This window comes from Panthera leo, chromosome D4 (assembly GCF_018350215.1).
Source record: "Panthera leo isolate Ple1 chromosome D4, P.leo_Ple1_pat1.1, whole genome shotgun sequence".
NCBI classification, from domain to species: Eukaryota; Metazoa; Chordata; class Mammalia; order Carnivora; family Felidae; genus Panthera; species Panthera leo.
Genome location: NC_056691.1, coordinates 88,990,710 through 89,015,259, shown reverse-complemented (window position 1 = coordinate 89,015,259; position 24,550 = coordinate 88,990,710). Strand labels below are relative to the sequence as shown.

At 53.9% G+C, this 24,550-nt stretch overlaps 1 protein-coding gene across 14 annotated transcripts in view; it reads right to left on the bottom strand.

Moving 5' to 3' along the window:
* Window positions 1-24,550, bottom strand: part of PRRC2B (proline rich coiled-coil 2B) — an 88,824-nt gene that overhangs the window by 49,902 nt on the left and 14,372 nt on the right. For 10 of the 14 annotated variants that reach the window (XM_042912698.1, XM_042912702.1, XM_042912706.1 and 7 more), the window contains exons 2-6: window positions 10,966-11,135; window positions 10,021-10,198; window positions 7,122-7,224; window positions 4,532-4,604; window positions 603-746 (exon numbers count right to left, since the gene is read on the bottom strand). In XM_042912698.1, the coding sequence (XP_042768632.1) occupies window positions 603-746; window positions 4,532-4,604; window positions 7,122-7,224; window positions 10,021-10,198; window positions 10,966-11,080 (613 nt within the window). In that variant the 5' untranslated portion in view covers window positions 11,081-11,135. Of the gene's footprint in view, window positions 1-602; window positions 747-4,531; window positions 4,605-7,121; window positions 7,225-10,020; window positions 10,199-10,965; window positions 11,136-13,691; window positions 13,914-15,111; window positions 15,326-24,550 lie in introns of those variants that run through there. The other 4 variants (XM_042912699.1, XM_042912700.1, XM_042912701.1 and 1 more) reach the window with 4 other exon arrangements.

The window sequence follows — 24,550 nt, the reverse complement described above, 5'->3', positions numbered from 1 at the left end:
GTCATGACCTCACAGTTCATGGGTTCAAGCCCCTGCATTGGGTCTCTGTGCTGACTGACAGTGCAGAGACCTCCCTCTCTCTCTGCCCCTCCCCCAGGGATGAGCTCACTCCCTCTCTCTCTCTCTCTCTCTCTCTCTCCCTCTCAAAATAAATAAACTTTAAAAAAAACACACACAAGAGATTCTAATTTGGCTGAGGACGGAGGAGGGCGGGAAATCAGACTTTTTAACAAACTCCCCAAAGGACCCTGACAGGACTCCGCTAGGTTTAGGAACCACTGGCTTAGAAAACAAGCTCCTGGCTCGGGGACAGAGTTAACGCGCCCTCAGTCTGTCTTTGCCAGGACCACCTGAGCAGAGCAGAACTCACGTCTGATGACAGCTGGGGAAGCAGACAGGCCTGGCCCAACCCAGGGGGCAAGTCCCACAGAGGCAGAGAGCAGACAAAGGGTCAGTAGCCACGCTTTCCAGGCAGGGAGCCTGGGCCCCGGGAGCTCGGCTTGCTGAGGACACGTATGCTTCTAACAGGCAGAGAGGCAGGAAGATGAGGGGGAGCCCCGCTGTCCCCACAGGTGCCCGGACAGGGACTGCAGCTCACTCACTCTGAGGGCGGAGGCTTGGTCCTGGCCCATACGACAGATCTAAGACGCCCCTTTCTTTGCCAGCCTTGTCCTGCCCTCCAGCTGCTTTCAGCGTCGGAAATTCCTCGGGAGAGAAGGATAACAGTCGGCTTGAGCCCCTTAAACCTGCCAAGAAAACCAGAAAGATTTAGTTAGGGAGCAAGTGAGATGGGCATCGACAGTTCTCTGCTTCAGCCGCTCCACGGGCCGGAAGCCACACTGCCCTGGCGTGAGCTCCTGTTAAGTGCCCCATCTGTGCTGGCATCTTGTGCTGGCAGGGTGGCACTGGAGACCCCATGTGACAAGGAGAGGCCAGGCGCAGGCTACACCAGGCCCTAGCAGCTAACCTGCAGGAGCAAGGGAGAGGACAGCACAGCCGCTCCAGCTCGGATCCTTCACGCTGCCGGAAAAAGGCAGTAAGGCCCTCCTGGTGGCCCCGGGGGACACACAAACACAGTCTTCAGGGAAATCAGCCCAGGGAGGTCAACTGCTTTCGTGTGGAGGTAATGCCAACAGAAAGGTCTGCACCCTCGTTCCACCCTCATGAGCACCGGACAGCTTACACCTGCCGTCTTGGGATCAATTCCCTCCTTTGCTGTCCCATCCGTTCCCCAATGCCACAGGCCCCTGAGAAGAAGCCCTGCTTTATCTCTGCAGGAGCCCCTCCCAGCACTTAACACTGGGGACCTCTGATCTATTTTGGACAGATAATAACAAAAGGTGCATTCTATGGTCCAGAGTGGGATTTGGTGCTTTTATCCGGACCGAATGCCCAGCACCATCTAAACTTAACACGACAGTAACAGCACATGGCCCATGTCTAACTGAGAAACGCCTCGTTCCCTAGGCGATAAAACCAAACTCTCCCCCCTCTTCCCCACCACTGTTTCACGGACCCATGAACTACAGCGGACTTTGCAGAAAGCAGCAGCTGGGATTGGTGCAGACGCACAAGGCATAACATCCCTATTTAGCAAAAAGTCCAAGGGTCAAATACACCCGCCAGGGTGACACAATCTCCCGGTGTCACGAAGGAGCTCCACTACTCTGCGAAGGGGGACTTGGACCCAGGTTAAAAAATCCTTGGCAAGGATGAAATGTGAAAGTCATGCCTTAAACACACGCAGATCTGGAGCCTGAAAACAAACACTCAGTACTTTTATCTGCCTCAGCAGTCACGAAGGTCTTACTCTATGCGTGAATTAAACTTCCCTTCCACAGACCAGAAGGACAAAGAACCCAAAATCTCAAGCCAAAGCAGCAGCATTCCTAAGGTTTTCAGTGCTCTACAACGTTCACCACCAATGCCGTGTGCTATGTGATCTCTGCCGTGAGAATCTGAGGCTGGAATGTCAGGGGCTTCTTCTAAGGTCCCAGATGGAACCATCCCCCTGGCCTCCACCCGCACCAGTCAGGCCCCCCCACCCCGCCCCGGTCTGACCCAGCTGCAACAGGCCCAAACACCACTCTCCGTGCAGTGGTCTATCGACGCAGGAAGAGCCCTTCTGAACTGCAGAGTCTGAACATGTGTGTGGGCAACACCACCAAGTGCCCACCGCCCTGATGGCACCACAGACTCGTGACGGCAGCACAGGACGGGGAACCGGGGGCTGCTCCCACCTCAGCCCCAGCAGAGGCCTAGGATGCATCTGTCCCTCCTCCCGGGCTCCTGGGCCCTGTTGCCTCCCAGATGAGCAACCACACATTTACAGAAGGTGCTGCTGTGTTTCAGAATTCTTTTCTAGATCACTTATTTTTCATAAGAAACACAATCACATGGTTCAAAAGTTAAGAAGCATAGAAAACTACAAACAGACGACTCCCTCCTGCCTGCGTGCCCACCTGCCTACTTCTGACGCCCTGAGAAAACAGGCGGCTTCCCCCCTCCCTCTCAGGCTTCCTTCCGGAGACTTTTTTTTTTTTTTTTTTTTTGATGGCACCTACATTTTCTATAAGTACACTTTCCCTCGTCCCAATTTTTTTTCATGAATAGTAACATACTCTACATATTATTCTGAACTTTTTTTTCATTTAAGAATATATCCTAGAGATCTTGCCAGATCCGTGGAAAACTACTTTTTTTTTTCCCTAGAGGCAAGTAGTATTTCTTTAAAGCACCAACATTTAATGGACATTTCAAGTGACCGTTTCCCATCTTTCCCTACCACAATTTCGCAATGAGTATCTTTTGAATATACGCCATTTCCCACATTGGCAAGCATCATTTCTGGGGTGATCTTCCTCCACGTGGAAATGCCAGGTCAAAGGGTGCACACATCAGTATTCTGATAGCACCAAGCTGCCCGCCAAGGGGCTGTACCAATGTACTCTAGTATTTCTTTGTATTATTTTTTTTAATGTTTGTTTTCTTTTTGACAGAGAGAGAGAGAGAGAGAGAGAGAGACAGAGACAGAGACAGAGACACAGAGGGGAGCAGGGGCCGAGAGAGAGGGAGACACAGAATCTGAAGCAGGCTCCGGGCTCCGAGCTGTCTGCACAGAGCCCGACGTGGGGCTCAAATTCATGAACCGCGAGATCATGACCTGAGCCAAAGTCGGACACCTAACTAACGGAGTCACCCAGGCACCCCTCTGCAGTTCTTTTTAAATAAAAATGAATGCATGTGATTTACTTTAAAAAATCCTAACCCACAGAGTAAAAGCTGTAGAAAGCAAAGACCACTGTTAACACAGTCTAGTGAGCACTGTCTGTAAAAAGCCTCTTTAAAGACCTAATTTTAGGGGACTGAAATGCTGGTCGCCGTTCCCCTTCCCCCCCCCGCCCCCGCTTATCTTGCCCCCTCCACCTCACCCCACGGACTGGAGAATCCGTAAAGCTCCCTCCTGCCCTTAGCCCCTCCACAGGAGCCGGAGTCTGACGTCAGTGCGCACACTGACTGACGAGTTGGGGACAGAGCCTCCAACCACACAGGACTCCCGCCCAGAAGGGGCACGTGCTGGGTAGGAGCGGAGGGTTTAGGGCAGGCAGGATGTTCGCTGTTTCTCTACACGAGCTACAGAAGGCAGCTGGCGAAGCCTTGGCGGCCAGGGGCACGCAGAAGGCCGAGGGCGCCGCGGTGGGGAGACCGGTGGGGGGAGGGTGGTGGGAGGAAGAGCAAGCGTGGCCCGCCACTCCCACCGGCAGCCCTCTCCTTCCCGTGCGGGGGCATCGCCCAGTTTGGTCCGTACAACATGCTAGAAACATTCGAGCTGTCAGTGGTGGCTGGGGGGTGGGGAGTGGAGCAGTCTGGCCGCCCTCTCTGCCCAGGTGGGCCCTCCCCTCTGCTCTGGGCCTGCCCGGGAAGCCCTCTCACCATCTCCCCTTCCTGCTCCTCCCCGCCATCTCCCCTCTGCACAGCTGCCGCGGCTGAGGTCCCGCGGGCAACACCTCTGACGCTTCCCGTGTCGGGCGCGACACAAACGGTACCAAGGAGCGTGTGAGCCGTGAATGCTCTGGTGTCACCCACCAAAGAGCAAGCAGCCCAACTCCCAGGGCCTGGCTTATTTAGAAGCCCAGGCCCGAAGCTCGCCCCACACCACACCACACCTCCTCCTTGCAGGCCCCAGGGAGAGGAAGTAGGCGCGTGTCGGCCACACCGCTGAGCAGGTAGCAAGGGCACCAACCACACGGCGGAGTCCAGGAGCAGCAGGGCCAGCGCCCAGCCTCCCCACAGCCCCCAGGGGGGATGTCAGGAGTAATAAGGTTCAGTGAAACCAGGGAGCGGACAGGCCTGGCAGACGCAGCGCCCCCACCCCCGGGGGCAGAGGTAAGGCTCCTCAGGGTAGCAGCTCAGTCGGGTGAGAGATCCCGCAAAGCTCTGGCCAAGGGCTGCCTAGACCCGGGCAGAACCGTCCGGAAAAGGCACTCGTCCCTCCCTCCCACCCAGCCCAACGCCACCCGACCACACTTACCACCTTCGTGTCCTGCTGGCTTTCCATTCAGCTGTGCCCATGACTTTGGTCCACCTGGCACTGAATTTGTGTTCTGGAAGAAAGAAGGAAATGAAAACAAAGCCAGCCCGGTCGGCCTGCTTTCCACCCAGCTCCCCACCCGGGCACGGCAGCCTGGGCCCACGGCGCGGGGGGCGGGGGCAGCTCCCACGGCCGGTTCCACAGCCCAGCCAGGACTCCAACCCACATCTGCTTCGTGCGACACTCCGGAACACTGGCAGCTACGAGGCCTTGCTCCAGAGATAAAGACCAGACCCCAATTCTAACACGTGTCTCAAAACCCGTGTGCCACCGCGAACCGAGGAGCATCGGCACGGGAGGCTGGCGTGTCTGATCTTCCGCTGGAAGGGCCACCGCACCGCTCTCCCTAATTACTGTCGTTCTCCAAGGCACAACTACTCAAGTGAGAGGCCTCCCTCCTCCGCTAATCCACACTTGCCTGGCTCGGCACACGAGCCGAGGAGTTGAGCGTGCTGAAAACTCACTGCAGGCGAGGCTTTGTGCTGGGCACGCCCTGCCCGAGCGAATCCTCCCACACCCTGGGAAGGTTCTAGTCCTATCCCAGCGGAGGCTCACAAAGGAGCGACCGGGCCCAGCCCAGAGGGACTTGGCCCCACTCTGCCTGTGTCCCAAGCCCCGGGAGTCCCCAACCACTGAGCCCATCTGCCCCTCCCGACGACATTCAACCAACGGCCTTCCCCTCCAACTGAAGGTGCAAACACACAAAACAAAGCTGGGGCAGCACTTCCTGGGTCAGACCTCACGTTAAATAATCACCCTTTCTCAGCACCCCCGCCTCCAGTACCACCAAGCTCAGGGCAGACGGCGGCCTCTCTCACCTTCCATGTGGAGCCGGCCAGGCGTAACAATCCATTTACCGATCAGGAATTGCCCTCAGCGCCCTGGGGTGGCCACAGGCCCCCCGCACACACGCACACAGACCACAGAAGGGATGTGCCCGCAACGTCACAGGGCAGTGCCACCGGGGCCGGCAGGTCCCCAGGAGGCACAGGGGCACCGCCCGTCCCACAGCCTCCCACTCGGCAACCGCGGGCCGCACGAAGATGCCCCTGCCCTCGCCCACCAGAGGCACTGACCGGTTAGAGAAGGGCTCCCGGGGCCGAGGAGGGGTTACTAACGTTGCCCTTAGAAGGCTGCCGTGCCTGAGGCGAGGCTTTAGGGGCTGGGAAACGCTGGGGGTCCCATTCCCACCACGGCGGGAAGGGCTGCGCCCTGGACGGAGCGAGCGGCGTGCCAGCCCCAGGACAGGGCTCTGACCTCCAGCAGTTTGCTGACAGATGCCGGGACCACACCAGGCCCCAGCCTAAACCCCGCCGTGCTTGGGTACGCCACATAACAGACACCCTTCGGGCGGCTCTGAAGGGGAGTCGGACATCCAGCCAGGGCTGTCAAACCGAGGCTCTCCGATCTCTGAGCTGCCGATCCCAGGAGACAGATCCAAACTCGACTCTCTGTGCTCTGACTGCGTGACGGCACCCATGGATGCAGGCCAATGAATACAGAGTTCCGCGTGAACGTGGACCTCTCTTTCCTTTCCCTTCAGTTCCAAAGGCACAGTTCAGTGTTGGGTGGGGGAGGGTGCCCTTCTGGCAGACCCATACACTGTCCCCCGTGGTTGGGTGGCACCCCAGACCTTCTGCTGCCCAGGGCACAGTACAGAACGAGAGCACACCGTTCAGGCTGTCTTCCAGAGAGCTGCCAAATGCTAGGTACCCGTCCACGCGCCTCGCGGTTTTCTACAGGATTAGGAGACCTCTCATCCAGATTTCTAACTACCAGCTAAGTACACCCTCCTGCTGGCCGCGAAACCCAGACGGACTCGGAGGGGCTGAATATATTACGAGCCCCGGCTCGGTTAAATCCTAACTTTCTGCTTAGGAAAACACTTTACTTATTTAATTTATTTACTTATTTTTAGACTTTATTTTTCAAGCAATCGCTACACCAAACGTGGGACTCAAAACTCACAACCCCAAGATCAAGAGTTGCGTGCTCTACTGACTGAGCCAGCCGAGGCACCCCCGGGGAAAACACTTTAAATGCATCGACAAATAAAGGGTCACAGATCAGTATTTCCCAAGTGTGTTCTGAGGGACAGTAGTCTCCAAAGTCAGTCAGTTAGAAAGATTTCCCAGGACAAATGAGTTGGGGGATGCTGTCCCCACTGTGTCTTTACAGAGTCACAGCACACGTCAGCACGTTAAAGACACTGATGAGAAGTGTGACAGTAAAGGCGCATGCTTAATTTTTTCCACTTACCTGACCCCCAAACGTTCCCGTGGCCTAACCAGTCCCCACGGCGCACATTCAGGGGACCCTGACCTAGCGTAGAGCTGGCCCCAGCGACCTTGCCTCCAGGTAGGTCACCAGGAAGCAAATCAGGTGTCCGTACTCCGTTCTGCATCTGGGGTCTTTCTCCAAGAGCCGCGCGTTCAGGCACCTCCCGGGAACCAGGACAACCTCCCACGCTCATTTTCCGCAGCCACCCGCCAGGCTCACCCCTGGAAGGAACAGGTCACGCGGCACCTACCTCCTGGCTGCTCGACTGTGTCGGCTTCTGTAAGCTGGAGACAGGCCTCTGCAAACCCGGCTGCGGCAGCGACTCCGGCGGCTGAGAGCCCGTCGCACTGGAACTGGACAAGGCAGGGGGCGCAGGGGTCAGATGGGCACGCGCGGTCCCCTCCGCGCTTCCCACAGCGGCGGCTGCTCGGTGGCCCAGGGGCAGCACAGAACCTCTCCGGCAGACTCTGATGCCTCAGAGCCCACAAGAAGCCGGACCCCCTCCGAGGCCTGCCCGCTGACGTCTGCCGGGCAGGACGGTCCTCGGCCCCCTGGCAGGGCTTTCCTGCAAAGGCTAGAGGTTCCCCACTAACAGGTGCTGCAGGGGCTGCCAACAGGGAAACTGAGTCAGCACGGCGAAGGGGCTCTGAGCCCCTCGCTCCTGACCAAGAGCTCATAGCTGTACAGGGGACTGATTGCTTCGCGACGTGATTTTTTTCTTCTCCTGGCTTATAGAAGAAATACATGCCCATAGTGAAAATAAATGTATAAATATAGAGAACACAGGATTTGTCACGATCTCATCCTCCAGAGAGAGATGCCAAGCAGATTTTTCTATATGTGTGTGTGTGTGTGTGTGTGTGTGTGTGTGTATATATATGAACATAGTATTTTTTTTAACACCACACATACAATTCGTAACCTGTTTCCTACTTACTGTATCGAACATGTTTTTAGGACAACGCCTGGATCTACCTCTTTGTTCTAGTGACACAGTGTAGCCGGCTAGATAGGCCCTAACTTAACAATTCCCATCTTTTCTTCCCATTACCGGCGAAACCACAATGAGCACTTTTTATACATAACTTGGCACCCTTTTGTGTAGGTAGTCCAGTAGTCTAAGTTCTTAGAAACAGGACCGCTGGATCAAAAGAGGTTTTGAAGCTTAAGAGATATTGCCCAAGCGTGCTCCCCGGAAGGCGGGGTGAGTCGAGACACAGTCCCCAAACAAGTAGGGGCTCCGAGGAAGACGTCTGCTCACCCAGAGCCTTCCAGCGCACTCCCTCATCCCGATGGGACCCAAGGAGGGCAGCAGTCTACTCCGCCAGTCGCCCAACGCCAGGGGCTCCCCAGTAAGCTGAAGGCAAATGCTCCACACACAGGCTTCCAGGGTTTATGGGATCCAAGGAACTCACCGGGCAGGATTCCTCCATAATGAAGGCCACTCATCTCTTACTTCATCTCCTACCTACAACAGAAGCTTCCAGCGAGTGTTGCTTCCGTGTTCTCCAAACCTCAGCATGGAGTCCCAGCAGCTGTGGCCCTCCCTCTGTCACCTCCCTGACACTCCCAAGGAGGACGTGGCCCCGGGGCAACAGAGGACGGCGCCTGGGGTCCACGGCCTTGTCCGGTGTTCTGTTTCTACCTCTTCCCTGGCTGGCATGCTTCAGCGCGACCGGCCCCACGAAAGCCGCCTCATCCCTCCCGTGCCCGTGTCGGCGGGAGCCGATACCGGGAGGAAGCGATGCCTCGTCCTCTCTCTGGAACTTCCCGTAGCAGCAGCATCGCAACACTCGTGCTGGAATGTACGATAGCATCTACCGTGTGAACTCTGGAATGACAGCGGTGGTAGCGGCACCTGCCGCGTGTCCCCTGCCAGGTGCTGCGCCAGGTGCGCGACTTGCGCTGCCCGGTCTATTTCTTACAAGCAGCAGGCAAGGCAGTAGTCCTGCCGCGCAGGAGGATGCCGGAGCGCACCGATCAAGCAATTCTCCGAGTTCCGCAAAGCTAGTAGTAGGTAGCCCGGCTGACCCTGAAAGTCGGGCCACACCCCCGGCCCAGTGTGACCCCTAAACAAATCGTGAGAGAAGTTTTAAAAACAGCTTTTCAGACCCTAGTGTGGTTACTGCTACCCTATGCTCATCCGAACGAGTGACGTGCTCACTCTCTAAATCTTGTGTCAAGTAACTGCGCGAAGTTTTACAGAAGCTACCGCGGCCGTTCCCGGTGAGATAAAAGGACACTGGCTGGCAGGCTGCACCCTGGGTCGCTTACTCTCTGGATCCCGAGCCTCGGCAGCCAGGGCACAAGAGATGGAGGGCAGGAAGACGCACGGGACCGAGTTTTGTTCTCATCCCCCGACGGGCAAACCCCAGCATCAGGGTCCCATTCCTCTCTGGTCCCTTCCCAGTGCAAATCCCAAACCCTCTCCCCTGGCTGGCGCCCAGAAGACTTGCAGTGGAAGGGGAGGGACACGGGCTTGGGCAGGAGGGAACGGCCCAGGTTACGTGCCCGGGGCAGAGCTGGCACCGGCCACACGACGCAGCAGCAGCCACGACACTCACTCTGTTGCCGTGATGGGGATTTCTGTGCCAGACCCTGGGCCTCCGAAGGCTCCCGGAGGTGGCGTGCTGGCAGAGGGGTGAGCCTACCGAGGCTGCACACCCGCCCCCGATAATGAGGATTCTGGGTTGCCACCCTTCATAACTGGGTCTGTTTGGAGCAACTAACCGCAGCAGTCTGTGTGGGACGCCGCTGACCCCGCACTTAGAAGTCGGCCTCCTCAACCCGGAGCCCAGCACACAGGATGCCCCAGAATGGAGCGTTCAAGCACCCTCTCTGGCCACAGTGGCCCTTACTGGCTCAGGCACTGGCTCTGAGGCATTGCATAAGCCCCTCTGGGGGGAGGAGGTCCTTCCTAATGAGGCACAGGCGACACTGGTCACTGGGGACAAGGCGGCCCACGGAGGCAAGGCCGCGTCAGCTCCAGAAGCCAGGAAAAGCGAAGGCAGGGAGGAAGAACCAACCAAGCGGGGGGAGTCCGAGCAAAAGCAGCCTCCCTCCTCTGGGGTCACCCGGTTCTCCAGCTCTGCCTTCTGCAGAAGGAAAGGGAGCTGCCGGGCTCCGTGAGGCCCCGGCTCGCCACCCACCTCTTTGGGTCTTGCTGGTCCTGCTTGTTTGCCCATCCCGTTCCGTCCTTGGGAACGATAACGATGTTGGGGTCGTTTCCTCTGTTTTCAGACTTCAAGCTTGGCAGGTTTGCAGGGGGCGGCATACGCCGGGCTGTGGCAACTTTCCCGAGACTCTGTAAGCCATGTCGAGGAATAACTGTAGGGAGAGAGGGGTGGGGGCGGGGGAGGAGTTTCAGAAGCTCTCGCAAGCTCTAAGCGACGACGACAGACGGCCGAACCACCACCAAGGGCGGCCCTGTGCCCACAGACCAAATGGCCTGGTAGCTGCTTTCGCCACTTTACGAGCCCTTCACCGAGGCCTCAGACACTTGGGAGCTGCTGAGGTCTTCAGAGGCTTCCACTTTACTAGCGGGCAGGAGCAGGCGTGGGGAGTTTATGACGGGGCGGGGAGCCGGGCCCAGAAACCTCCGGCCCACACGGTAACCACCTCTCCACCACCTCTCCGCAAGTTGAGACTGCTCCGGCCTCCCTGGCAGGACCCAAGGGCCAGCCTCCACCTAGCCCCGGGGCCGGGCCCGAGGCTCAGCAGGGCCCTTGACATCCACAAAATCCTCCCGGGGTGTGGACAAAAGGTCCAGAACGTCAGAACCCCGAAGCCTAAAACTGGTTGCTCTGACGCAAAGTCAGTTCCATTCTACCTCGCAGGGGAAGAACTATCTGTGGCCAACGAGGGAACACGGTTAAGGAAACAATCCCACTGTGGCAGAGAGGGGGTATTCCTGCTCGAAATCAGACATCGAACAGGAGCAGGGGGTGACCGCACGTCCCCAGAACTGCCTGGTGACCACTCCGTGCCCCGAAGACCATCCGGCCAGGCGGGGACCCTGGGTCCTCACAGTTCAGGACCTGGAGTTTCTCACGGAAGGGAAAGCATGAAGAAGTGGCCTCCAGCCCGGTTCTTACCTGAGGATCTGACCGCGTCTACTGATTTTCCTTTATACTTATCAAACAGGCTGAGAGTCGAATACTTGCTTTTCCCATCCTTGCCCTTGGTTATTTGCCCCAAACGATCGGACATTGCGATGAAATGTCATCTAGTAAGGAAATTTTTCTCGGCACCGCTCCCGATCTGCCTTTGAAATGTAAGAGAGGAAAAAAAAAAAAGAAAAAAGAGTGTTAATCCGCCAAAGTCCCTGAGCCAGGGGGCTGAACCCACCAGGGATCACGGATCTCCTTGACGACCTGAAGAAAGCCCTGGATTCTGTCCCCAGAAAAACACCCTCACCGTGCACAGGCTGTTTCGCCCACATTTAAAGTGCGTTTCATTGTAGGTACCTTCCCCAACCCAAGTTCAGAAGTCTTACTCTGTCTGAACTGACCAGAGTCTACTGCTCACCAGTGACACAGAAATGTAAACTTTTCCACACAGAGTCCTCCGGCCAAGTCAAGGACCGCTCCTCAAGATGGAAAACCAAATCCTCACCGCTGTAACGACCTAACATGAAAAACTAAGGCAGAGCGGGGACGTATGTAACCTGCTTGTGGAAGGCTGTTCATGTCGAGGATGAGCAAAACCAAATCAAAGGGAAGCCACCAAAATCAGTAAGTCTTCAGGAACAGCTGGGTGTGTGCACTTTTCAAACTAAAGAACCAGCCTCCAGAGAAAAAACACCTGCGAGGGGAACATAAGCGGGGTTCTCTGGGGCGCAGGCGTAGAAGAGGAAGCAAGGACTTTCCAGGGAGAGACCACCTGGGGGGCCGTAGCGGTGACACCGCCCCCTCCACTCAGAAAATCTTGAGGGGATGACCAAGAAAGAAGCCCCTTCCCCCTGCCACTTTCTGACTTCCTACGGGCTTCACCGAGTCTGTTAGCCGTTAAAGCATTAATTCACTCACTCATGCATTCACTCAAACACCTAGCGTGTGCCTGCCGAGGGCGGGTGAGTGCCACAGGGCAGGCACTGGGGACTCAGGGCCACAGGTTCTAAAACTTGATCATGATAAACTCGGAGAAGTGCCCACCACTTCCCGTTGGAATTAATGGATGGGAAGAAAGCTAAACCATCCGCTTAGGCATAGTGCTAATAATGTCTTTAGTGACAAAATGGAGGGAACCGTAAAAACATCCACTGGTAATAATAAGACCTTGGTGGCCCCAGCAGTACGCTTTGCCGTCTTATTCTCTTCCGAAGCCACGCAGGTCAGAAGGAACACGTGCAGTGTGCTGGCAAAGTGTTCTGCACCCCCAGAGATGACTCTAAGATAAAACCCTATACGTTATGATCCAAGACTTTGTATAAAGCGCAAGGGGCAAAGAGGCAAAGATCAATTATCAACCGAGGCCAAGAAAAGCGAACCAGGGGACAGTGACATCACACGGAGCCCGGTGCCACACCAAGTGTGAACCAAGCTTGTTCTGACACAAAGCCGGGAACATCCACCCTTTCATTCAAGATGTAGGAGAAGCAGCCTCCATGAAGAAACCAACCAGAAACGCTCGAAAGTGCTCACAGCTCCCAAGTTTCCAGGTTACATGCCAGCAACCCTCCCCCAACGCGCCTGCCTCGTGTGCCAGGAGCAGAGTGACCAGGAATGGAAACTGGCCAAACGTGTCCAATTTCTGATTTTGGTGCCCAGGGGTTCCATAACATACCTCTTTCTTTAAAATTCCCTCCCCGGAGCTGGCTCCAGGGAGTTTCTGCCCTGCCAGGCCCCAAAGTCCCAACTGGGAACAACATCCCTCCCCCACGCTCAAGGCAGGGACTAGATTTCATTTTCATCAGAATAAGTGGCATTTAACAGGCTATCAAATGTAAGTCAACTTGAAATTCTCTATTAAGATCAGAAGAGATCTAACTTCTAGACACTTCTATCAAATCAAAAGATCATGCAGATAAAAATACAAAACACCACACCCACACACCCCACACTACTAACAAGCCCTGGAAACTTCCAGGGTGGGCGGTGACGGCAACATGTGGAGCCTGCGTCACAGAGCTCACAGTCCCAGTCCCCAAGGGGTGGCAAACACTGGTCGGCGACCGGCCAGTGGCCTGTCACAAAGCCCTCAAGCTAAGAATGATTTTTTAAATCCGTTTTCACCTTTGTTTAAAAAAACAAAGAATGTGTGATAACCCCGTGTGGCCACTGGTAAGAAAACTTTGCAGACCCTGAGCCTAAAAGAAAAAGCCTTGAGCAAGCACTTTGAAAAGTCTCCAGGAGGGAGGGGCGCCTGGGTGGTTCATTCAGTTCAGCGTCCAGACTCTTGGCTCAGGTCAGGATCTCACGGCACGGGTTCGTCAGTTCGCTTCCAGTTCTAGGTCTAGGTCTAGTTCCAGCCCTGCATCGAGCCCTGCATCGGAGGCTGCTTGGGATTCTCTCTCTCCTTCTCGCTCTGCCCTTCCCCTACTCGCTCTCTCTCACAATAAATAGATAAACTTAAAAAAAAAGTCTCCAGGAGGGAAAGAGATGAGAGTGGGGAGAGAACCAGGGAAGAGGCCCTACTGCTCAGCCAGGAGACGGGGCAGGGCTCGGCACAAGGGGGAGGGGCCCAGGCAGAGCAAATTATTCCCTGGACTGTGAACTGGGCCCTTAGGGACTTGTCTACTTAGTACTTTTTACAAACTTGTGTAGCACGCTGCATAACCAAGAAGTTCACATCCTAACTCCCGGACCTGTGACTTCCTTACCTTAGCAGCGAGAAAGGGATTCTGCAGATATGATTCACGTAAGGATCTCAAGATGGGGATATTATCCTGGATTATGCGGACAGGGCCACTGTGATCACAAGGTCCCTAGGACAGGGACGGGAGGGCCAGAGTCAGAAAGGCGTGCCATCCGGAGCTAAGGCTGGGGCGTGCTCTTCGAGGATCAGCGGGGCCACTGCAGAGAGGTGCAGGAGCCCCTGGGAGCTGGAGAAAGCAAGAAAACGATTCTCCCGTGGAGCCTCCAGAGGGAACCAGCCCAGCCCACGCCTTGACTGTATGCAGCCCAGCAAGATTCACCTGAGACTTCTGACCTCCAGAACTGTAAGAGGATAGGTCTGTGTTGTTCTAAGTCACTGGACTTACAGTAACCGGTTACAACAGAGAATGCACTCATTAACAGGCTTTTAGTAGGCACTGCCCTGTGCCTAGCACTGAGCTGGGCGTGGGATGCAGCAGACAGCAGGCTGGGCCCTCCCCTCCCCATGTCCAGCCCGCAGAGACGACGGGACCACCCACAGTCACACAGCTAATCAATAAGGAACCCGTTCCAGAATTTTTCACTTGGGCACAGCGATGAAAACTGCTCCTCTCTGCCACCCCTGACCACGGCTTTCACCTGACCCGTGAACCTACACACAGTGCTGAATAAAACCAGCGTGAATAAAGCCCCCTTCCTGGCCACATGCCTTGCGGGACTACACATTTAGCACTGTTAAACTTACGTAACTACAGAGTCCTTTACTAAATTAAAAACCAAACTGACAAAGAGAAGAAAAAATCATCGACCAGCCTATCCAATTCCCACACGAAACCTTAATGGGCTTGATTTTGACACATCGAAGGTCTTTCAATTATGAGACCTGGCGGAAAATACTTGTTTCCACAGATAGTGATCAAAAGTCCTCTTCAAATCTGTCAGCCCAAACTCCTGCCAGTTCGTGAATACAAACAGGTCTTTCTTGGATTGATTCCGCACCGCCTGGGCCCACGGGCAGAGGTTAGAGTGAACACAGGTGGCTCCCTCGGGCCTTCCTGGGGACAACACACTTCTGAGAACTAACCTGTCCGCACCCCCACCCCCAGGAAGCACTGGGAGACCGGAAGCCTGACCGCACCCTGACTCCTGGCACCCCTGGGAAAAATTAAAGAAAAACCCCGGGCCAAGGGGATCCACTCTCCCGGGAACTGAGAATTCTGTCCACGACCGTTAGCTGGCCCGCAGCTGTTGCCTGAGGCCCTCCCAAGAAATCCAACCATTCAGCAAATAGCTGAGTCCCTACTGCGCTGGGACCCCTTGCAAACGGGGCTTCAGAAAAGCCAGCACAGGCACGCGCTGAACTAACGCCCACATTCAACCTGCGCGCGCAGTTTTTTGGTGGCCCCCCTCCTCCTGCTTTCTCACCCAAGCTCTGCACCTGCGGGCCACGTTAGCGGCCTCTCTTGCCCTCAGCCTCCCTGTCCACAGAACGGAGGGGCCACAGCAAGATTTCACAAGTGGCAGCCGGTTCCAAAAATCAAACACGCCAGTGGGAAAAACCCACAGCCACAGCATTTAGGAATGACTCCCGGTCAAGGTGGCCGTCTCTTGCCACACACGTGCTACTGCATTCTATCTTCCGACCGAACCTGGGATGCTGCCGGGCAGTGCCACCGAGTCACCGTTGCTATGGAGACAGCACCTGTGGGGGAGGGGCCGGATACCTCTCATTCTAACGCTGGACGGGAAGACCGTACAGACGCAGGGTCTCCCGGCCCCCATTTTCCCTTTAGAACTGGGGTCGCCGAATTACTGACAGCCCGAAGAATATGCAGCAGAGGCCTAGGAGGCCCACAAAGCATAACCTATTTACCGTCTGGCCTTTAGATTACAGACACCAGCCTGACAGCATACCAAGTTCCTTTCATTAGGCCAGATTTCACTGGACACAAATCTAAAAACACAAATATAGTCACTCGGGTATTATTGCCATATTTGGGGCCCAGCCCAGCCCCACACCCAACTGGCTACTCTGCCTGCCCCTTGGTTTTCATAAACCTCAGGCCGGGAGCATTAACTGTTAACAGGAGTTTGAACGGCTTACAGGTATCTGCTGAGTTGCTACCCACCAACACACACACATACACACACAACATGCTTGACAGGCCTCATCAGATGGCAGAAAAGTGCAGGCAAATATCTGGCTGTGAATCATGAGGCCGGTCAAGGCGAGAGAACGTCGTTCTCGGTGGATCAGAAGCATGTTCATTCAAGCCTGACTCACGGCCGGATCCGTGGGACAAGAACTGGCTGAGACGCACCAGGTCCTTGCAGATGGGCATGACCACGCTTGGCTTGTAGCCACCGCTTTCTCTCCCTTTTGTAGGTACCAGAATTAATTTTCTTTCCCCAAATAAAACCTAACTTGGACCCTCCATATTACATACACAACAGCCAGGGATGCCCTGCCAGGAGGGGTCCGGCCTACACCCCACCCCCTACACTGTAACCCACTCTTTCCCACAGCAGCCACTCTGAGACACCAGGGAGGCATGCCGCAGGGTCCTGGAGCATTTTGGAAATGGCTGGCCTAAATGAAAATATTGCCATTAGGCACAGAAAAAAAGGGCCTAAGATCCATGTGTGAAGAGAGGCACACCTGGGGGGCTCAGCCGGTTTAAGTGTCTGACTTCAGCTCAGGTCATGATCTCTAGGGTTGTGAATTTGAGCCCTGCATCAGGCTCTCTGCGGTCAGCCTGGGGCTGGCCAGCTTCTGATCCTCTGTCCCCTGCTCTCTCGGCCCCTCCCAGCTCGTAAGTGGGCATCTTGCTCTATCAAAAATAAACCAACATTTAAAAAAAAAAAAAAAGGTCTGCATGCATATTCTGGCAAGTTATCTAAAAAAGCTCAAGAGGCCCAGGATTTGCTGGCATAGAAACAACCAGAAAGATTCGCCAACAAAGAAAGGCAACTTAATACCCAAGCCCCGCCTCTCCAGACAGTAGCCCCACCTGTCAAGCAGGTTACTGAGCCGGTCTGTTATCTGCCCACCAAAGGGAAAACCTCCCTGTACTCCCATCTTATCAAAAGCTATTTCCGGGAACAGGATTAATTTCACTCTGCTTGGGTCCCGGCCAGAGTCAGAAGCCCCCCTGGCCAGGCGATCTGGGATGGCCTATAAATCACCAGGGGACCACTGCAGCTACACGTTCACTCCTGAGAGCCAGGCACCCTGCTGACCAGCCACCACTCTCGTGCCCTCACAGGGCTCCTCCCAAGAGCCCTTTCTGGAAGACGCTACTGCCACCAACCTGCTTTACAGAGGACGCGAAGGCGTAGTTGGGGCGGAGAAGTAACTTGTCCAAGGTCACAAGACCACACCCGGAGACAGCACCAACACTGAGGAAGGACCCACTGTGTGCCCCAGCTCCAAGATGCTCTCTCAGAGCAAGGCCAAGGGATCACGGACGACCCACGACCCGCTGACACAGGGCCAGAACAGTGCGGCACAGGCAGAACTCCCAGACCAGGGTGGGGGGAAAAGGCGGCAGAATGTCCCTGTAGAGAAGGAACAGAAAGACCCCACTGCCACACAAAACATATCAAAAACCCTGATCCGACAGGAGTGGAAACTGAGAGCAGGCTGGATAAATGCTTGAGAAAACAACCAGTGGGGCCGGAAAGGACGTGGTCATTAGTCAGTACACTTGTTAAATCTCAGTCAGACGTGAAGAACCATCGCCACAAAAGCCAGCTAGAAGATTAATAAGTAATTCCGCCCTTTTGCAACACGCCAAAGGCATGTTCTCTTCTCGGGCAGAAGAGAACTTTAATGTAAGAAAGGCACCGCGCCACCTACTCCAAATTCTCATTTTTTGTGTCGGCAACGAGACTCCAAGCTTGTCCCCAGAACCCTTTTTCTGTGAAAGGACAAACAGTATGTCAGGCTCTGCGGCCGCAGTCCCCACCACAGCCACTCCACTCTTACCAAGGCTGTCACTGCAGCACAGAAGCTACCACAGACAACACGCGCAAAAGAAGACTCGTGTTCTCATAAAACTTTATTTACAAAAACAGGAGGCAGGAGGGTTCGGAGCAGCAGTCTGCTGACCCCACCCTAAAGGAAAATGATGGGCTACAGTTAGACGGATTCAACTAAAAGAGGTTCGCATACACAGCAGGATAGAGCAGGGGCATGCGACAGACGTGGGGGTGGGGGATCCTAGCTGGGTTTCGCAGGGGAACTCTGCCGCCTCCCCCTCAGCCACAGCAGGGGTCAAACCTTCCACTCCCCCCCCCACACACACACCCCGCTTTCAGAGGCTCCTTCTGGGGCAGCAGTGAGAAAAGCAGGGACCTGTACTTGTGCGTCCCCTGCCAGTCTTTCCACCTGCAAATGCCCGGCCTCGAGGTTTCTGCAGGAAAAGTATGAGGGGTGCCTGCAGACGACAGCACAAAGGGATGAAAACGAGGTTTCTGGTCCCCACCATTGGGCACCAGAGCCCCCACCCCCAGCCCCCCAATTCCCGGACAGCATGTTCAGGAAGCAACAGAAATTAAAGACAAGAAAGAAGGCGTGTGCTGCAGGGACCCAAGCACTTCCCAGGCCCCTCTTCTGCACGCTGGGTTTGCCAGCCCCATCCTTGATTCCCCGGACCACACACAGGCTCAGCTCTCGCGGACTGGACTGACCCTCGGGCCCCCTCCGGGACCGAACTCCATCTGCAGCCCCTGCTGTAACCCTTTCATCGGCACGGCATCGGGCATTCCCACCACGGCACAAACAAGCCCGAACTTCCGGCCCGATACCCTGGCCCCAAACAGGCCCCTCCAGTCTCCCCCCCACGCCACCAGGCTCCGCTCTGCAAAACAAGCGGCTTGTATCTTGACTCCGCCCCACACTGGCTGTGACTTTAGGCCTGTTTCCTCGTGGACTAAACAGCGATGAACATACTGTCACCCACCTCCCAGGTCTGACGTCAGGAATAAATGAGACAAGGAACACAACACACGTGACCCAGAGCTCGCCTGCCCTTAGAAGGTTCTCAGCCAAGGGCAGCTGTCACACCGGCTCTGCACAGTCCGGCCCTCAAGCTGCCCCGCCCCACCGTCAGCCTGGCACACAGCACTCCTTCCTCCGGATTCCCGTGCAAGCAACGAAGCCTTCGTTTTCCCCACCTCTGGGCTCCCACAGGCCTGGGTGCTGCCACACCTGGGACCTGTGCCCGCCTCCTCCTGCGATCAAGGGACCTGTCCCCACTTCGGGGTGTCACAGCTTAAGAGCCCTGATGCAGAGCACAGGCCTCTAAAACCACGGCAAGAAATTTGTTCAATGTTCAGGATCTGTTGGTGAACCCCATAATTAATTCTCAGGAGACAGACACGCTTTAATTCTCAGAAAACCCCCTTGAGATAAAGAGTCCGCTGCAACTACCTTTTAAACAACACTCGACTGCCCCCGCTTCAACGTTTCCCACTTCAGGGCAATAAGCATGGTGTTCAACGCAATCCCACACCAGTGTTACCACAGACCCCCTCGAGGAGGGGGTGATCCTAGCCCCAGTTCCTTTCTTCATCTGTAATATTCTTTAGGAAAAGGAATACATACTGGTCACAAGCTTTACGACATACAGAAAAACGGGCGCCTCGGTGGCTCAGTCGGTTGAGCTTCTGACTTCAGCTCAGGTCACGATCTCGTGCTTTGTGAGTTCAAGCCCCACACGGGGCCAGCAGGCTCTGTGCTGACAGCTCAAAGCCTGCAGCCTGCTTTGGATTCGGTCTCTCCCTCTCTCTCTGCCCCTCCCCTGCTCACATACTGTCTCTCTCCCTCTCTCTCGAAAATAAACAAACATTAAGAAAATATATATACAGTCAACCACCTCCCAGCTACACTGGCAGCTCTCCCTCTGCCAGTATGAGTACTCTGGCCACCTGCCTCCCGTTCCGCTCTTCTGCTCTGCTTTTGTTTCCTATTTCAAAAGAGTTCGGCAAGGAAGGTCATATAAAACACTGTCACTAAATTCTAAACCGATTTGCTACTTGTGTAAAAAATACTGCACAGGGGTGCCTGGGTGGCTCAGTGAGTCAAGCGACTTCTGACTTCCGCTCAGGTCACGCTCTCACGGTTTGTGGGTTTGAGCCCGTCTGTGCCGACAGCTCGGGGCCTGGAGCCTGCTTCGGATCCCATGTGTCCCTCTCTCTCTGCCCCTCCCGTACTCGCACTCTACCAAAATAAATAAACATTTAAAAAAAATTTTTAAAGAAAATTACACGAATGACTTTAAGGATAGCTCCGAGAGGGACAGGCGGTGCACAGGCACACAGAAGGAGAGTCCCGGCAGTGACTTTGTTGACAGCCACAGCCTCCCCGCAGGAATGATGTCACAGCCCAGGCTGGAAGCTGGGCTAGAGGAGGGAGGACCGTGGGCAGAGAGCATCTTTCTTCAGCCCAGGGGAAAGCATCCCGCCACCTTCCCAAAGCCCGAGTCCTCACAGATCCGTGGCTATAAACACACAGGGAGGTGCAGGGACAGAGGCTGGTTCTACAAATGCCGAACACCAGCCACCACTGACCCCATCGCTTCACACCTGCCCCAGTGACCACTAAGGGGCTCTCGGGCAAAGCCCCCCTACCAAGGGTGAGCCCCCTCGAGCAGACAGTCGCACCCTCTGCACACACGCAAGCAAGTGCCAGGAGTCCAAGGGCCACCTCAGCCACTTCCGTTTGCCTCTCTACACGCAGGGACAGGAAGTGTACTTCAGCGGGTTGTTAGAAATGCCGGTCGCGAGACGTGATACAAACACGCCTGGTGGAGGACTCGCGGCTCCAGTTACTCCCCTCCCACCCTCCTCCCTGCGCCGGACTCCCGCCAGGACTCCCTCCACCGCGCCTGCAGCCCCAGAAGCCTCCGGCTCCCAACCTTCTCAAGAGAACTGGAGGGGAGGGCAGAGTTCACACTCCACACGCAAGGAGGTGGAGACAAATGACCAGGGATCCCAACCAGCCCTTTCACTGTAGTGGGGGAGGGGTGGGGGACAGCAGCAGCAGAGCGGTGTAACTGACAGATACGTACACGGGTACACACGAGCACACATTCAAACACGCGCACGTAAATATGACCGAGTCTCTATATATGCACACACGTCCCTTAATTCAATTCCATCCAAAAAACACTATATAGAGTATGGGGGATTCTGGTTAAACACGGACAACAGGCATTTCTAGCTCACCCTTCCAAAACCCCCTAAAATGAAAATACACAAAGAGCACCCAAAGGTCAGGGACAATATTGGCAGACGAGAAACAGACACACGAGTGGAAACTGATTTCACAGACTGAAAGATCCTCAGACAGGCCTGCAGGACACTAGAGAGAGCTCAGGAGGCACTGGGAGGCGGTGGGCACCTTGTAAGACGGGGAGGCAGGGATTTGAAGGTGGGACAGCTTCTTGAAAGACCCCTCCCCCGCCTGTATAAATTAAACAAGAGAAGTCTAGACTTGAGAACGCCAGGGTCAAAGGGAATGGAAATGAGGAAAAGACTTAAAAAAAAAAAAAAAAAAAAAAAAAAGCTAGGTGAAAACCTGAGTCACAAGGCGAATCGTGGGGTGCCTCAGCCCTCTCTGCTGTGGGCCTCATTGCAGGGTGGCGGATAAACACATTCTGTCCCTTTCTCCACGTCCCTGGCAAAGATGAAGGAGTCTTCTCTTGAAAACCAATAGACACAAACACTTGGGTCTTGAGAAAAGAAGGCCGGCTTCCCACCCACTCACCCTACAGGGAGGCAGGCCACCCAGAGCCAGCCACCCCATCCTCAATCAGCTGTGTGTGCCCAAGACCACAGTCATCTGAAGGGCCTCACAAAAAGGCTGATACGAAAAACGCAGACAAAAGAACCTGCAAGAAACACACAACACCAGGAACCAAAGATTCAAAAAAAATAAAGTAACATAAAATTAGGGGCTCCGGGGTGGCTCGTTGGTTAAGCGTCTGGCTTTGGCTCAGGTCATGGTTCTAGCCCCACGTCAGGCTCTGTGCTGACAGCTCAGAGTTTGCAGCCTGCTTTGGAATCTGTGTCTCCCTCTGGCTCTGCCCCTCTCCCACCTTTCTCTCTCAAAAATAAGTGAATTTTAAAATAACAGTAAAAGAAAAAAAGAAAGTAACATAAAATTAATATCCTCAGAAAATCGGAAGATCCTACACCCATCCAATAAAAACAGGGTTTCTTTTCTTCAGGGACAATCAAAAAAAGCCCTAGCAAGTATTAAACACAGGACAGGCCAACCCCCACCACCTCACGTGAATCACGAGGAAAACAGCAGACACATCTCAACTGACAGATATTCTAGAAAATACTGGGCCGGTACCCCTCAAAACTGTCAAGGTCATCAGAAACAAGGCAAATCGGGTAAGGGTCAGTCTGGAGGGAACCAAGGAGGCATGACAACTAAATGTGGTATCTTGGAACAGAAAAAGGACATTAAGTATAAAACTAACAAAATCTAAGGGGCACCTGGGTGGCTCAGTTGGGTAAGCTGCCAATTCTTGATTTGGGCTCAGGTCATGATCTCACAGGTTAGTGGGGTGGAACCCCACGACAGGCTCTGTGCTGACAGCACGGAGCCTGCTTGGGATTCTGTCTCTCCCTGTCTCTCGGCTCCGCCCCTGCGTGTGCACATGCTCTCTAATAAAATTTCAATTAATCATAACATATCAGTACTGGGTAATTAATTGGGACAAAGAACCGTACTAACACTAGAACTTCGTAATAGGAAAAACCGGCAGCACAGTATACAGAAACTACAACTGTTGTGTAAACCCAAACTCTTCTAAATTTTTTTAAACTTTAATTTCAATAGAAAAAATGAAAAATAAAGTGAAGAAAATCTCAGGAAATTAACAAAGAGATGAACGCTAGTCTTTCTGTCAACCCAAAATTAAAGGATGAACCCAGGAGTCCAAATTTAACCAGGAGTGATAAAAACAGAGAGGAAAAGAGGGGAGACGAATTTATCAAATGAAAAAACCATGAAAAATCCCCAGAGCTGAAGTGCCCAAGATTGCAAGGGCACCCCTAGTGCTCAGAATAACGGACGTGAAAAGAACAGAGTACAAGGTGACATTCCAGTATTATGAGGGACAAAGAGAAGAACCCCAAAGTTTATGAAAGCACCCCACGTACCAGGTAGAAGCAATGAGAACGGCCATGAAGACTCATGAACAACAATGATGTGTGTCTGCATTTCTCATCCACATCATTCCCCTCCCTGGAAAAGGATTTTCAACCTAGAATCCAATACTCAGCTGACCAAATCAAATACGGGCAAAGAAAAAGATACTTTCAGACTCACATGAGGACTCAAAACATATACCTTCATAGAAAGTTCCAGAGGAATATACTCTAACAAACGAGAGAGCAATCCAACACAGAAGCAAACATCATAGATGCTAATTCTCCCTTCCTCTTTCCTAGAGGAAAAGTGATCCCATCCTTCCCCAGCCTGAGGGGGCTGACCCACACCCTGCTTGGGGGGGGGGGGGTATGCAGGGTCTAGAAGCCCATTCCCCTGGCTGGGCTGGGCTGTAGGCTCAGCGGCTCAGCATGGGTTCATGACCCACCCAGACAATTAACATACCTGGTTCCTCTGTCAATAACGTCCTCGTGGTTCAAGGCAGCTTAAGATGGTTGCAATTACTTGATGTTCAAATTACCCGACTGGTACACACATGGGATCCAGGAAACAAGGGATCCAGCACAGAGGGACAAAGTCCCAGGATGACATGCAAAGGAAGCCCAAGATGGCCACTGCACGACAGGCAAGAAGACGGGGAGGGTTCCAGGAGGTAAACAGAGCTCACAACTACCTAATGTATCTGTGTAATCTGAAAACAGCATTTGCTGCATTTTACTGAGCATTTGCAAAAAAGGAGAAGATTCAAGTTTTATTGTCATTCAATTTATCAACCAATGTATACGTTCTGGTGTGCTTTCCCACGTAAGGGATTTTGTCTCACCTGAGATCGGAAAGATATTGTCCTATGTTTTCTTCTAGAAGGTTTACTGTCTCATCTTTCATGGTCAGCTCTATGCTCTATGTAAACCTGATTCTGGATATGATTTGAGGCAGAAGATTCATTTTCCCAGTACCTTTTTTGAAAAGGCCATCTTTTCCCTTTGTCGTGAGGCACCCTTGTCGTAAACGGCCTTCTGTGAAGTCTGTTTCAAGACCTCTCTTCTAACAGCCTATTGTCTATCCTTCTGACAACACTGTGCTGCCCTAATTACTGCAGCTTTTATAAAGTCTTGACATCTGGTAGGATAAGTCCTTCAGCTTTGCTATTCTTCAAGACTGCTTTATTCTTGGCTCTCCGCATTTTCGTATAAATTTCAGAATCAGTTTGTCAATTTCCAAACAAAACAACAACAAAAGAAAGCCTGCTGGGATTTTTACCGAAATTACATGGAACCCAGAGTTCAAACTCGGGAGAACTGACATCTTCACAAGGCCAAGCGCTGGTGATATGCGTGGCCAGGACAGCTGCCCCGCACTGCCAGTGGACGTGCCCGTTGGTAAAATCACTGGAAAACTGGCAGCCATCCATTAAAGCCACACATATGCCGACCCTGCGACCCAACCTTCCCACTTCTGGGTACGTACCCAACAGAACAAGTTCGCACACACGTCCAGGGATATTTGTTTGAAGGTGCACGGCAGCATCATTTGGGAATAGCTCAAAATGGAAACTAACAGAAGCTAAAAGTCTATCACCACTAGAACAAATAAATATCATACCCACATAATGGAATGCTACTCAACAATGGGAATGAATAAACTGTCACACACAAACCACACTGATGAAACTCA